The sequence below is a fragment of the Astatotilapia calliptera genome, chromosome 10, assembly GCF_900246225.1.
Source record: "Astatotilapia calliptera chromosome 10, fAstCal1.2, whole genome shotgun sequence".
NCBI lineage: Eukaryota > Metazoa > Chordata > Actinopteri > Cichliformes > Cichlidae > Astatotilapia > Astatotilapia calliptera.
Window position 1 is genome coordinate 12,206,797 of NC_039311.1, and position 15,224 is coordinate 12,222,020.

General features: G+C 40.0%; 2 protein-coding genes across 3 annotated transcripts; one reads left to right on the top strand and one right to left on the bottom strand.

The window, feature by feature from the left end:
• Window positions 1-2,162: 2,162 nt before the first annotated feature.
• On the top strand, window positions 2,163-9,865 carry srrt (serrate RNA effector molecule homolog (Arabidopsis)). Of its 2 annotated transcripts, none has more exons than XM_026182049.1 (20): window positions 2,163-2,298; window positions 3,151-3,269; window positions 3,487-3,615; window positions 3,698-3,844; window positions 3,992-4,180; window positions 5,866-6,035; window positions 6,206-6,387; window positions 6,460-6,567; window positions 6,658-6,814; window positions 6,927-7,075; window positions 7,180-7,241; window positions 7,344-7,422; window positions 7,545-7,736; window positions 7,826-7,996; window positions 8,126-8,279; window positions 8,570-8,763; window positions 8,950-9,106; window positions 9,213-9,305; window positions 9,406-9,508; window positions 9,636-9,865. In XM_026182049.1, the coding sequence occupies exons 1-20, from the start codon at window positions 2,194-2,196 to the stop codon at window positions 9,709-9,711; spliced, it is 2,736 nt and encodes a 911-aa protein (XP_026037834.1). In that variant the 5' UTR covers window positions 2,163-2,193; the 3' UTR covers window positions 9,712-9,865. The 2 variants fall into 2 exon arrangements, with proteins under 2 accessions (XP_026037834.1, XP_026037835.1); XM_026182050.1 differs by having other exon boundaries at window positions 9,406-9,519; window positions 9,636-9,702.
• Window positions 9,866-9,923: 58 nt separating this feature from the next.
• On the bottom strand, window positions 9,924-13,309 carry mogat3b (monoacylglycerol O-acyltransferase 3b). Its single transcript, XM_026182052.1, has 8 exons — window positions 13,163-13,309; window positions 12,632-12,722; window positions 12,375-12,482; window positions 11,975-12,045; window positions 11,381-11,585; window positions 10,906-11,080; window positions 10,647-10,831; window positions 9,924-10,563 (listed from the first exon to the last, which is right to left on the bottom strand). Exons 2-8 carry the CDS (start codon window positions 12,711-12,713, stop codon window positions 10,409-10,411), a joined length of 981 nt encoding a protein of 326 aa, XP_026037837.1. The 5' UTR covers window positions 12,714-12,722; window positions 13,163-13,309; the 3' UTR covers window positions 9,924-10,408.
• Window positions 13,310-15,224: the final 1,915 nt, after the last annotated feature.

Here is a 15,224-nt window from a genome sequence, read left to right on the forward strand (position 1 = left end):
GGGGCGGGGAAGGCGGGTGGTGCTACACAAGGACCGGCTGGCGCCATACCATCCGCTTGCCCCCAACCCGCAGGCTGGTGTGCAGCCTGGGGACTCCTCGCCCCCTACGCCCGGCCCGGAGGGGGGCGCCATGGATTCCCAGTCGAGGCCGAAGCGTACTCGACGCCGGCCCGGACATTTGCTGGACTACATTGTGGACAGTTAAGGTTGTGGGGACACTAAACCTTTTTGGGAGGGGGCTGTGTAATGACCTGGCTGGGGTTGTTAGCCAGGTACATTCTGGGTATTGTGTTGTCTCTGTGTTTTCTATCGTTCTGCTAGTTCATATGTGTTGATTTGCATGTTGTGTTAGTGTTATGTTAATGTAAGCCACAGTGAAGTTGATGTGTGTTCTGTGGAGGGGGGTGAATTGGCATAGTTGGCTGACACCGCGACTCTATGTGGTGGGAGCGTGATAGGGGTTCGGTGTCAGCAGTGTTACGTGGTGTGAAAAAATACGGCAAATAAATGACTGGTGTGAACCACTACTGCCTCCTGCTGGATCATTTGGGGATTATCAGTCTGCTGCTGAGACGCTCGGGGTCGTGCGGTGTATGAGGCACGAGCGCTCTCCACTCGCTGTGAAGTGTAGCGATAGCCGCTAGCGCCCCGCTAGCCGTTTTAGCTAGTGAGCAGTTTAGCCAGTTTAGCTCCACTAACCCACGGTCGTTACAATATATTATGCTTTGTATGTTGTTCAGTATATTTCTATGCAAAACAAGAGGGATTTCAGTACACAGCAGGATATTCACATTTGTAACCAGATATTTACATACACTTTAGGGAGAAAACATAAAACATTTTTACTGTACAACATCAATTTAGAGTAAACTTTTGTTTTAGATAAATATTGAAATATCTTTTGAATTAGTTAAATGTCAGAATAAAGAGAGACAGAGCTGTCTATTTTTTATCACTTTCATTAAATTTAGGAGTACATATACACTAAGTTTATTGTTAATTAATAAGAAAACTCCAGAGGATTCCATTCTGAGCTGAAGAAGCTTCTGATAGGTTAGTAGAGTCCATGTGAGTAAATTGGTGGCACAGCTGTGGATGCATATAAGGCAAAACACAGAGTCTGTTTCTGTGACATGGGAAAATCAAGAGATGTCAACCAAAACACCAGGAAAAGAACTGTGGAGCTCCATAAGTGTGGCTCAGTTTGAATACAATTTGGTGCCATTTACAATTAAAAAAACACAGACAGTTTCTCTCTTTACTCTTAAAGTTAACAAATATGTTTTTATATTTATCAATCTAAAAAAATAAACATTTAGTCTGATTTGATGTTACAATTAAAAAAGTGTTTGTGTTTTGATCTGAAGAGTTTGTAAATATCTGGTTTCAACTGTATATTTGATGATTGTCAGCACAAAGAGAGAGAGAGAGGAGCAGAGATTGAGATGGAGAATGAGGACAGAACAGAGATGAACAAGAGCAGGTGAGACACACATGTTAGTCAAATGGTTGCTTACTAAAAGTATCACTGTATCATAGGTACTCATGTATCTCGTACCTAGTGTTTCTTTTTAGGTTTGCTATTTTTCAAATTCTATATTTATTAAGTTCTGCAGGCTTGTTTGCACAACAAGGCTAAATAATTATATAAACTTTTCTCAATCTAAATATTGTACTTTGGTAGAATTAAATAAATAAGTGTAGTGCAGGTCTATGATGATTTTTAGTGCTACTATCATCTAGTTCTGATTGTGGTTATGTCTTGGTTAAGTCCTCAGTAGTCCTGCTTTTGAACTGTTGTAGTCCTGTTTTAATTCTGGATCAGTTCTGCGTCTGGTTGAATTGGGGTTTAGTCCCTGTGTCTTGATACAGCCCAGTCTTCGTTCTGTCTTGCTGCTTAATTAAAAAACTAGTTTAAGGTGTCCTGCATGTGTGATATATATATTTCCCTATATGAAGTCATTCTTTTTTGAACAAAACTCAAAACAGAGCCTATTAATCTTTCAGTCATTTCTACACCCCCCCCCCCCCCCCCCCCTTCAAAAAAAAAAAAAAAATCCCACATGCATACTACCCTTTAGGGCTAAGCCCCGGGTGTTTCAAATGTCTGGCTCCTCCTCTGACGTAAACGCTACCTAGGCGGAGGTGATAAATTGTGGCTTACACTCCAAACCAGGTGGTGGCGCTAATTCCATGTTTAGTTGTTCACCAATTTCCAAGCGAAGAACAAGAAGACGTGAAGGCTACGGAGAAAGAGGGAGACGAACGAGATCACCATACCAACGAGTAATTGTTAAGGTATTATCGTAATTATTGACTTTTCCTCAGTTATATCAGTTGGTCTGTTATTTAGAATAAGACAGGTCTGTAGAATGAGACCGTAATTCAGTTTATTTCATTTAATTTTATTTCTTTCATTTTATTTTCAGCTAACACACAGCTAGCGTAGTGGCTAACGATACATGGCTGCATTATCGAGGGTCCTAACTCGCCCTAAATCACGAATTTACAGGTTTTGTTTCGACTGAAAGACTCAAACCTGTATCTCCGGATAGCTACTAATTTTGATCTTTCTTTTTGTTTGTTTTGTTTTGTTTTTTGTAAATTTAGTAAATCCCAGTCTGATGATATCAATGATCGCTATTATGCAAGACAAAGGAATTACTTTACGGCAAGTTACGCACGTCGTCTGTGACAGACTATCTGCATTTCCTTGTTCACGGTCCCCCTTGTTTGAATGACTGCCGTCACCAAAATCCTTTTGAATTAGAAGGTCAAATATTAATAGTCACTTGTTATAAGCACCGTCCCGGTCTCCATGTGGCAACCCCACATACTGAAGACAAAATAAAGGAAACAGTTTCCCTGGCTTATAATGAGAACAATATTCAACGAGAACAATCTTCATGGGGGGCATTTTGCTGACATGGTTTACTGACTTGTCACTTAAAAGGAAGATGCACATGTGTTTTGAGTTGTGTTACATCAGAGCAGTTTCTTCTTTTGAGATGTAAATCATAAACTTTCGCTTTGCACTTATCAGGTCTTAATATAAAAAGTAAAACCTTCCTTAAAACGATTCTGCTTGTAGCCATCTTAATAATAATCAATGGATACTACACGTGATCTGGATTTTCTTTCTTCGTGCAGATGGGAGACAGTGATGATGACCATGATCGCAGGAGAAGGGACAAATTCAGACGGGAGAGAAGTGACTATGACCGTTCAAGAGAGAGAGAGGACCGGCGCAGAGATGACTGGAATGACAGGTTAAAAAGAGAGATGCTATTGGGCACACGCCAGATTCAGTGAAACCTGATACAGCCAAATCATATTCAGATGAACAGCTAAATGCTAATAAATTGTAGCTCTTTGCTGCTCTTACACTGAGTAAAGTGGATATTAAAGATAGACTTGTGTGTTTCTTACCTTTTTTTTCTTTCCTCATGTTTTCTCTCCTTCCTCTGATTGTGATCATTGGTCCAGGGAGTGGGATAGAGGCAGGGAGCGGCGAAGTCGTGGAGAGTACAGGGATTATGATAGAGGTCGAAGGGAGAGATTTACCCCACCCAGACACGACATGAGTCCCCAGCAGAAACGCATGAGAAGAGACTGGTAGGATTTGCAATGTTACTATTGCACAATGTCTGTAACCATCTTTTATTTTACTTAAAGCCCCTTATCCGTTTCCTGGCAGGGATGACCATGGTGGAGACCCCTACCGTGGTGGGTATGACTTGGGTTATGGTGGTGGAGGAGGGCCCAGCTATGGACCACCACAACATTGGGGCCATCCCGACATGCACCTCATGCAGCCTCATCAAGGCATCCCCATTCAGGCCAGGTAATTAATTTAAGTTCAGTTTTGAAGTTAAATGTTACTTTACATATCTTTAAAGATATTTTTAATGTTGTTACCTCAGATATGTCTTTTTGCCAACTAGCTTCTTGGCTAGTCAAAGCTCCATCCAACATATCTTTCTTTCATTAGGCTTGGTAACATCCACGACTTGGACTTAGGTCCTCCTCCTCCAATAATGAAGAGCTTTAAGGAGTTTCTGCTGTCCTTAGATGATTCTGTGGATGAGACTGAGGCCGTCAAACGCTACAATGAGTACAAGATCGACTTCCGGCGACAGCAGATGCAGGACTTCTTTTTGGCTCATAAAGATGAAGAGTGGTACGATCTCAGATGCCTTTACTACATAAGCCCTTATCAAGAATATAATTTTTTTATTATAGTCATAATATAATTATTGCATCGACAGATCCATTAGCATTACTTAAGCTGTTATTTTTTGTTGTCCTCACCAAATATAATTGGCTCTTTATTTCTTTATTGGCCTTTTCATCATTTTAGGTTTAATTGCTATTTAAAGGCAAATATAATAGGCTGAGCCTGGTCCTTTTGGTGGGTTTATCTTAGAATTCTATTCAAAAATTCAGATGATGTTTTTATTTGTAATTGATGGCTAATGAAATTGGTACATTAAAACAAGGTGCATGTATATGCCATCTCCGTTATGTTCTTGTTAAACTCTGGTGCTGTTAATGCACACAAATTAAAAGCAGTGGAAAGGCGTTTGGTATGACAGTTTCACCCAGTACGAGGACCAGGCACACACAGTTAATTTATAACTAATGACTGTTGCTATAGTACTTGTTGACAAAATAAGAAAATCAACCCAATTTCAACATTAGTTTATATTTGTTATAAATGTATTTTAGGAGTTTAATTTTTTTTTATCCATAAATATCCATAGCTCCTTAGGCAGGAATACAAATATTATCACTAGTCAAACATTGGGTATAGAAAAAAAAATCTAGGAAGTAATGTGTGTTAATTGTTTATTGTCACTCTCATGTAACGAAATTGTTTAAAGTCATCATTTGGTGCTTTGACCAAAACGTCTTTGTTCCTTGGGTTGATTGTCTTATTTGGAGTAACACAAGATTTGTAATTGTGTGCTGTCTGTTAATGCTTTGACACTTGTTTCACAGGTATCATGCAAAATTATTCTGTTTTGTCATAACCCATTTTCTTCCCTTCATTTCAACTACTACGTTGACGACGATTTTTTTCAAGATGAGAAAAAGTGGAGCTCATCCGCAAGAATCGGTCTTAGACAGACAGGGCATGCACTGCGCACAATGCAGTTGCTCTTAGACACACAGTAACAGGGATTTTAGATAGACAGCCATGTAGTCGTCCGCACACGGAAATTTTTTTTTTTTCTTGTTTTATCCTTTTTCGACACAATTTTCTTTTTATATTCGGATCAAATCCCAAAACCGAATTTGTGTGCATACAGACACACCATTGGGGTGAAGTGGAGCGCACTTTCACAGAAGAGACCCCGCTCTCTGTATTTATTTGTTATTAAACTGGCAGAACAAAAGGTAACTGTAGTCCACTTAATGCTAACATTTTTAATGTGACATTTTGAATATGTAAATGTTTAATTTGATCATCTCTGTTGTTTTTTTCCTGCCTTTTTTTTCTTTCTTTTTTGGTGAGTTAATCTCAAATCTTCTAACATTGTTGAGTAATTGGCTATGAAGACCACAGTCAAAACATAGAATTACAGAAAATTATAATAACTAGGATATACTGAAGACAAATTAAAGTTTTGTCATATGCTAGATTGCTTATTGAATTGGAGTTGTTTAACATAAAAAAACCCTATTCAGAATAAATGTTCTGTTAAAAATGTGATTAGAAGAAACTTAAAAAAAAAAGTGTAAAATACACAGATGTAACGTAGGCTTGTAATATTTATTTGTTCTCTAACTTTTGCTTCCCGCTCATCCCAACCCCCATCATTCTCTCCCCAATCTGTTGTGGACGCCCAACTCTGGACACAGGTTCCGATCCAAGTACCACCCTGATGAGGCCAGACGACTTAAGGCAGAGGCCCAGAGGGCTCTGCACAACCGCCTGAATGTGTTCATTTTCCTAATGGAGAACGGCTGGTTTGATAATGTCTCCCTGGACATTGAACAGACCCCAGCCATCATCAAAGTTTTGGATGCAGGTGAGGTCTCAAACAACTTAAAGAGCATTGTTAACCTGTGGAGTTTTCATTTGTATCTACAATTAAGTCTGCTTTTACAATAAAAGCAAAAATGATCTGACCTAATTGCATGGATTGTACTTAGAAGAGTACTTCTATGGCTGAACCATAACGTTCTTTCTGCATTTCAGCTGTGATAAAAATGGAAGGGGGCACAGACCATGATCTTCGCATCTTGGATCTGCCATCTGAAGAGGAAGAAGACAGAGAGAAGTCAGCATCTATTTCCAGGGGCACTGAAGTTTCCAAGAGAGAAGACCTCAAAGCTTTGGGTAGTGACTGCAAACCAGTGGAGAAAGACAGAAATGAGAAGGTATGTGTGCTCTGTTAGACAGGCGGTAGACATTTCATGAGGCTCTGTTGATGACAATGAACTGTGGCACAGGAGGGTAGTGACTCAGCCAGCACAGAGAAAGCTGCCACAGCAGAAGGAGAGGATATGAAAGAGGAGGCAGAGAAAGAACCAGCAAAAGAAATTCCTGAACCTAAGAAAGTAAGTGTTCCTTCTGATACTGAATTAGTTCTTACCAAGAGAAAGAAATAAATTGAACTGGCCTGATTGTTTTTCAATTTGATTGTTTAGCCAAGAAGAAAGAGGAAGCGCAGCGGGGACAGCGATGATGAAGCCAGCGCCTCAGAGAGTGACTCGGACTCAGATTCAGACTTCAACTCTAACTGCTCTGACAAACCAGTGAAGAAGGAAGAGGAAGACAAGGATGAGGAGGAAGAGGAAGGTGAAGGTGAGAAATCATGCCTGTAGTGTCTGGTTATACATTTTCAGGAGTATAATATGTATCTTTCTGTAATTTAGCACTCATCAAATAAATCTCCCTTTCCTGTCTAATGATCCAGAGGAGAAACCCAAGGAGAACTCCGAGGAGGACAAGAAGGAAGAGAAAAAGCCCAAAGACGACTCTCCTAGACCACGGCCTCTCCACAGGACTTGCTCTCTGTTCATGAGAAGCATCGCTCCCACCATCTCCAAGGCTGAGATTATTGCTGTGAGTTGTATAAAAGAAGCATACCTATCAGGTCCAGATCTTTAAGTGCACTAAACAGATACGTGTCCTGGTTTAAACTGAGCGTGGTTTCTTTTTCTTCTCAGCTGTGTCGACGTTACCCTGGGTTTCTGCGTGTTTGCTTGTCTGATCCCCATCCAGAGCGCAGGTATGAAAAATGAAAACTTGGCATTATTTGCTACACTAAAGTGTAAATGGTTGGATTAGTGTAGTCATTCATTACTTTGACATGAAACCTGCACCGTCTCAGGTTTTTCAGACGTTGCTGGGTGACATTTGACCGTAGCGTCAACATCAAAGAAGTCTGTTGGAACCTTCAGAACATTCGGGTAAGTGCACCAGTCATAAGTGTTGGCACTGCTATAACTTTGTGTTGCAGGTGGCTTTAGAGATGCAGAGATCGTTCAAATTTCAGCTGAGGCCTTTACCAGTCTGTTTTTACCCTTCACAGCTGCGAGACTGTGAACTGGCACCGGGGGTGAACAGGGACCTGGCTCGGAGGGTGCGTAATGTTAATGGCATTACTCAGCACAAGCAGATTCTCCGCAATGACATCAAGCTGGCTGCCAAGCTCATTCATGCCTTAGATGAGAAAGGGGAACTTTGGAGCAACAAGTCCCAGGAAGAAGGGCAGAGCAGTGAGGTATAGTACCTGTACCCATGCAATTTAACTGATTTTTCTCAAGTTATTTGACCATCATCATCATTTGTGGGTTTTTTTTATTTCCACAGTTGCCAGCGCAGAACCCCATCCTGAAGAATATTACCGATTACCTGATAGAGGAGGTCAGTGCTGAGGAGGAGGAGCTTCTGGGCTCCGGGAGTGGAATGGATTCTGAGGAGGGCATCAAGGAAGGAAACCCTGCAGAGATGACTGTTGAGAGGGATGACAAACTTGTCAAGGTCATTCCTTTACCACACTTAGAACAGTTTAAGATATAATATCCATCTGATCTTCTCTTTTAAAAGTGGGTTTCTCCATTTGTATCTTCACTGTGCTAGGCCTGTCAATTTTACCATGTGTTGTTTCAGGTTTTGGATCGTTTGGTCTTGTACCTCCGTGTTGTGCACTCAGTTGACTACTACAACACCTGTGAATACCCCAGTGAGGATGAAATGCCCAACCGATGCGGCATGATTCATGTACGTGGACCCATTCCTCCCAACCGCATCACACATGGAGAAGGTCAGTGTTCTTCCCTTTTCATGTTACGTGACACAAAAGAGACCTCTGGGATGAAAACGTAAATGTTGACTCAGCTGTAGTGAAAATGAATCTTCCAACATCCTGAAGTTGACGTGAATTTTAACTGTTGTGTTTGCTAGCTAAACATTTGCTGTGCTTAGACTATTTTGCCACCTATCATAAACAGTGCAAAATGTAGGCAATGCAGATTGCAAAAAAAAGTTTAAGTGAGGATTTTAAAGTTTGTGTTGATTCAGAATTTAATAAGATGACATCCCCTCATTCAACAGTGCAACAGTGGGAGAAAATGATGGAGGAGAAGTTGGCCCCCTTGTTTAGTTTAAAAGAAGTCTTGTCTGAAGAAGAGGGGGTGAAGATGGGCCGCAAGGACCCTGAAGAAGAAGTGGAGAAGTTTGTGTCTGCCAACACACAAGAACTGGGAAAAGATAAATGGCTCTGCCCTCTAAGTGGAAAGAAATTTAAGGTTGGCACTTGGAATGAATAGTATTCAGGACTGTACAGCATGACCACAGTCAATGCATTTTATTAAACACAAAGGAGATATACCAGTAGTTTTTGTTAGAAGTTCTGTTGTAATTTAAAAAAAATAATAATCAAGAATTATTTCTGTATATATTTTTTATTTTTTTTATTTCAAATCAAATTCAAGGGTCCAGAGTTTGTACGGAAGCACATCCTCAACAAACATGGGGATAAAATTGAAGAAGTGAAAAAGGAGGTTAGTTTCTTCAACAATTTCCTGATGGATGCCAAGAGGCCATCCCTGCCAGAGATGAAACTTCCTCCTCTTCCAGGCCCAAGCCAAGGTCGGTTTGAGATTTTTGTCTAGTAAACCCAGAACTACAGATATTCTTCAACAGAGATAAACAGAATAGTAAGAAAAAGATACACTGGGCCCGTTTCATCTCGCAGGTTTGCTCAGTCCCAGTATGCCGTTTCCTCCCCAAGGTCCTCAGGGTCCAATGGGCTTTGCACAGCCTCGTCCTCCTCTGATGGGCTACGGTGGTATGTTCTGAATTTACCCTTTTATACTAAAAATGAGAATGTGCTTTCCAGTCAAGTCGCAACACTTTTTCTTTTTTCAAATTAAAATCATTTTTTGAAGCTGGTGGGCCTCCTTATCCACCCAACCAATATGGTGGAGGCAGAGGCAACTATGACAACTTCCGCGGACAAGGTGAATACCTGGGTAAGCCGCGCAACATCAGGTGAGACCGCTGTACGTGTCTTTATTTTGCTACAAACATTTTCTTTTTTCTGCTAATGTGGAAGTTTGAAACTCCCTTTAAAAGATCGTTTCTACTGTTTTTCTGTTTGCATTGCCATCCATTGCAGAATGTCACGAGGTGACCCACGCAACATCATTGAGTACCGTGACCTGGATGCACCAGATGATATGGACTTCTTTTAGAAGGTTCACATTTTTTGCTCTTTACCAGTGTTGTGTTCTGCCTGCTTTTTGGAGTAATGAGATTATTTCATTTCTTAAAAGGCTTGTTTTGTAATTATTGTGCAAACAGAACTGCTGTAAACAGATTCATTAATAAAGTTGTGATCAAATTACAGTAATAAGTATTAAATTACTTGTGAAGTCGATCTGATATAAAAAGAAGTAATCTGTGACAAAGTGCATCATAATTTTTTAGTGGATCTTAAATAATACACAGCTTTTTTTGGGGGGGGGGTACAGCTCAAAACAACACAATATCCAGTAAGATTTTTTTCTTTTGTTCATGAAAACTAGTGGGATTGTTTTAATAATGCAAACAAAAAAGAAAAAGTATGTCATGTTATGAGATAATAATTGAATCATTCCAAATATGTACAGCTTTCAGGAACACGTGAGAATATTTTTTTCAATATGTTGTTAAAATTATTGCCAAACATGATTAAATTAATAATCCTCCAGTGTTTTCCATACAAACAGCAGTGCCACATAAAGGCTTCACGTCATAATTATTTAAAACATGTGATGAGCAGTTTTAAATACAGGCACATTTTTATAGACTGATGATCACAGGAAACCTTCAATGTTAATATAGGTCCATCACGTCAGATCCATAGTGACTCCAAGTCGTATTTGGTGCAAACAGTTTATGTCAAAATATCTAAATTATGCGAAGCTCGTGATTTTCTGAAAGTCCGCAGCTGACCTTGTGTTCGTGGAATAATTTGGAAAGGGCCTGCATGTAAAGTCTGTGATAATGGTCGACTTCCTCGTCTGTGGGCGTGACACGCTTTGGCACTGAGATTGGACTTCCCACTGAAAAGAGTACAGTGTGAGAATAAAATGGGCTCAGTACATAAAAGTGGTATTGGCTATTTAAAGAATAATAAAATACCCACCAACAGTCGTGATTGGAGTCCTGTAGGGCATGAGAACAAAGCGCTCACCGACAAAGAGACACGGTGCAAAGCCCATGATTTTTTTAAACAAGTCCTGTAACCTGCGACACAGACTGCCCTCTGCGAAAATCACCTGCTGGTAGAGCTCATTCTCCCCGAATGAATAAACGGGCACCAGATCAACACTGTGGAAGGTCAGAGTTCAGGTTTCAGTGTTTTACATATTTGTATATTTTCTTTCTTAGTGTATAATTCTCACCCCAACTCAAGGGCCAGTCTGACAAATCCCTTTCTTTCCTTCATGACCACTGTGTTGAGTCCGGGAGAGGATGCCAGAGACTCGGCAGCGCCCCCTATCACAATTACCACTGCATTCCCTTTGCCGCTTTTTGAAAGGAGGTGGACCAGGCTTGGTTTGCTGACTGGGTAAAGTCCTTATCAGACAGAGTAAGAACAGAAGTAGTTCAGGTCAGGAGCATAACAGGGACTTTTTTGTTAAGCTGTAACATGCAGGTCTACACTGTCAACAGGCTTTCAAATTCAGTTAGCATCAGTAACATGTAGGTATTCTTTCTTCCATTTGCATTCCACAAAGTAAAATCACTTTTTTCTGCAGAACATGAACTGTATACTGTAGTATGATCAATAAACTGCTGTTTCGGCCTAATGCAAAATGCTTCTCGGACTAAGAAACGGAGTAGTTTAGTCCCCTTGCTAAAACATGCGATAAATACCTGCGCTCATGATGTACTCCCTAAAGAATGGTATCCTGAACAGGCCCGCCAGCATCGCCAGGCTGGCTCGCACGCCGGGAAATGCCTCAGCAAAGCCACAGCTCTCCGTGCTGAAGCAGGTAAAGGCTCCAGTACACATGATGCCATGTGGGTGAGAACCTAGGATGTAGTTTTTGTTTGGATTCAGCTCTGCTGTCTTGACCAGCTAAGAAAGAACATTGACACAAGAGGGTTAATGTTGGTGATCACGGATGTTGCTGCTGTTAAACAGCCATGCCCATTTTCACTCATCTGACTGAGGCAAAGATTAGACACTTGTTCTTGCAGGCTTTTGACTGCGTGCCCTGTGTGAGGGCCTCAAATATAATATGCTCTTTGTAAAGACTAATAACAGGATTTTAGGTTTCCAGTGCTTCAAGTGTGCACTGGAGTAAAAATGTATCTTTCCGTACCCCAAAAACATCCCAACATGGAATTCAGTTGGACATTTCATAGGGTTTGAGATTTTTGAAAATATTAGCTGTCCTGTACACAGTAAGCATCTGTGTGTTAGAAGCAAATAAACAGATCTAAAGATATTTACCCAAAACTTACTTTAACGGGAAAGTAGTCTCTCATGTGCTCCCATACCTTCCACTTTCTCACAGACATCGTTCTTCTGCCCCCTGATGGAGACATTGAAAACCTTAGAAACACTGAGTGTCCCAGTTTCACAGTGCACGTTAGCAAAGCTAAAGAGTATCCTGATGTGATCACTGGTATGCAAAAACTATACTAAATACTAAGAGTTATAAAAACAATGGTAAAACTAAAATAAAGCTATTTTTAAGCAGCAAACCCATTTAATGTAGCCAGTATACATGCATATACTGTAAATCATAATTTTTGAGTGTGCTGTTACACACTTTAAAAGGTAGGCCTTTTATTAGTGTATAAACTGCATATTTTGTTTTTTGTATCGTCATTATTTTCATGCATACTTGAATTTCTTTACCTCTTTCGGGTTTATGCCAGTCCATCACCAACCATACAAAGTAGAGAGCAGACAGCGGCCACAGAGAGGTAAACATAAGATACACCATCAGTATGATACAAGCCACTCCTGGAGATGGATGTTTTTCATGCCATGTCGACCAGCATTGGAGTTGGGAAGGAGCAAGAGATTTATTTTATGAGTTAATTAATAATGCAATTAATACACTGATGTTTGTTAGGAAATCATTAAAAAAGGATAGTATGGCAACTTCTTACCCAAGAGGAGAAAGCTTAGCACCCACTGCAGAACACTTATTGACTCTAAAAACTCCTTCAGCTGAGTTTTTTCTCGAGTCATTCTTGCAACCTGGAGGCCAAACCATCATTTTTCAGCTATCAATAACATTTTAATGCGGACTCTCATTTAGTAAAGGTCACGACTGTAATGAATAGTATAGCGTATGGCCTTTGAAACGACAAAAGTGGCTTTATCCAAGATCATAAAATTTTAAATAGATGACTTTATGACAGACAACCGATTTCATTGATGACCAGCACATAAGCATGTACTCTTAAACTTCCTTTAGGGAAGAAAGAGGCTTGAAACCTTGGCAGACATGCAGGAGCCTGATCAAATGACTCGCTTATGAACAAGCTCACAGGCAAACTTACATGCTAGATTTTTTTTTTAACCTGCTTAAAAGTTAAACTATTAGCAGCCCAGCCTAGTAACGCCGTAAAACAAGACCTAACCCTAACCAAAAGCAATTTTTATGCTGCAAAGTTCCATAAAATGTTGTATTTTACCTTAGTAGAGTTAATTCCAAAGTTAATTTGAATGGATGCAGATTCGTTGCTTCCCCGCAGATCAGCACTATGCACTTTGACCAGACCGTGTACAGCTGCTGATAACAACTCCACTCACCCAATACTTTGTGACACAAGTAACTTATGTCAGAGATAAACACAGCAAACGTTAATGGGATTTAATAAGATACTGCAGTTATTTAATCTTTGTACTTTTACATACAGTGATTTAATTTGATTTTGTCCTTTTTGTCTTTGGTGTGGTGATCATCAGGATTACATGTCAGTCTCTTTAGCTGGTGTTATTTCTAGGAATCGTCTCATGCAGCTTCACAGCCACTTCACTTGTAAATTACATAAAGCAGACTTCCCTATAAGTCTTCTCATGAGCTGATGCTGATTTTCCTGCTACTGTAAATGTCATGAATGTGTTTCTCTCCTAAATGTTGTTCTTGCTCACTGATTTACTGAGATCATTTCTACATGCCTGCCTGGTGATAAGGCTCTGCCCTGAAAGCTCAGCATTTCCTGCATGGTTCAGGAAAGTCAAGTGATTGTGCCCTATGCAGCACTGAGAGATTTCTATTGTAAAATAATGAGGAATAATGAACTGGTATAGCAACAGTGAAATAGTTTGGCATATAGGATCAAATAAGGAAAGAGTGAGGCTTAGATTCAGACTGATCAAGTTAGTTTTTTTTGACAAACTGATATTAAAAATGAGACATTCAGAAATAAACCACAGCACAGACCTTGCTCTCCTCCTCTTGCATATTTGCTCCTGTCAATCAAAGATTTAATGCAAAATCTTATACTTTATTTTGAAAAATTTGAATAAGGGGAGCAATTTTTAAAAATCTGACTTTCTCAAGTGGCGGTTTTCTCCATCAGCATCCACGAAAAAAACAACAACATGAATACAAAACACAAAGCAGACATTTGAAGTACTGTAGATATACTGCCACACCACTTCTCATAACACTAACCACCACTCAACTGCTCTGATCCTTAATCATATAAAGAGCTAAAGTCCCACTGGGTCCATCTCTATTTCACTGACTTTATATATCCTGTGCAGTGGAGAAGTTTCTGTCATCTGCTACTGTACTGGCCAGTCCAGGCTCAGCACCATGCCGTTTAAACATAGAAAAATTTGATTATTTTGTTTCATGTCCTGTCTACTGCACATTAAAGGCTTGGATTTTCTTCTGGTTGGGCCTCTGAACCTATGCTGCTAATGTTGCAATATCACTGTTGACTGATAACAGTGATAATAATCTGTTAGTTATGGACATGACTTTTAAGGAATGTGTCAGGTGCAGGTGTACGGTCAGCATGCATGTGCTTTTAAGTTAGATTAATCCTAAATGGGCTAACACCAGATTTTATCCCAGCAGATCATCTTTAGGCTCCAACAGCGATAGATGCATATGACATAAACATCCAACACAGTGACTGATCAATATTTAGAAAAGTTTTAATCAAACCTAAACTTGGACTTTGGATTCACGGCTCCACTTGTGGCAGTCCAAAGATTCCACCGATACACATGATTACAGCGTGTTTCTCAAGAGGGAGCACTCCTAATCTAGATATCTGAAAGATTCACTTTTAACTCCAACCCAGTCACCCATATAGTCTCCCGTTGACTTTAGGGGGCGTGTCAGCCTCACACAGGCCATGTGTTGGCTAGTTGGTCATGTGACAACGACCTTAAAAAAAAAAGAAAGAAAAAGGAAAATGCCAGTGTTTGATCACATCACCGGGAAATATGAAAGAAAATATATCTGCACTAAACAGTGGGTATTTTCACATGTAATATTATGATGTCCTCTAATATTTTTTGCTTTCACTGCATGGTCATCTGGAGGCAGTTAATACAAAATGTTAATATTCCTCTGACGGCTTAGCCTACTTTGTGGTACTCAGCGCGGGCTTTTTGGCGAGCTTATTTTATACTTAATAGTATTTTATCCTCCATTACATCACCGCGATCCTCCTACAATGTTTTATATGGCAGGCTGACTTTGTTTTTGCACATCACAGCACTCTGGTGAAATAA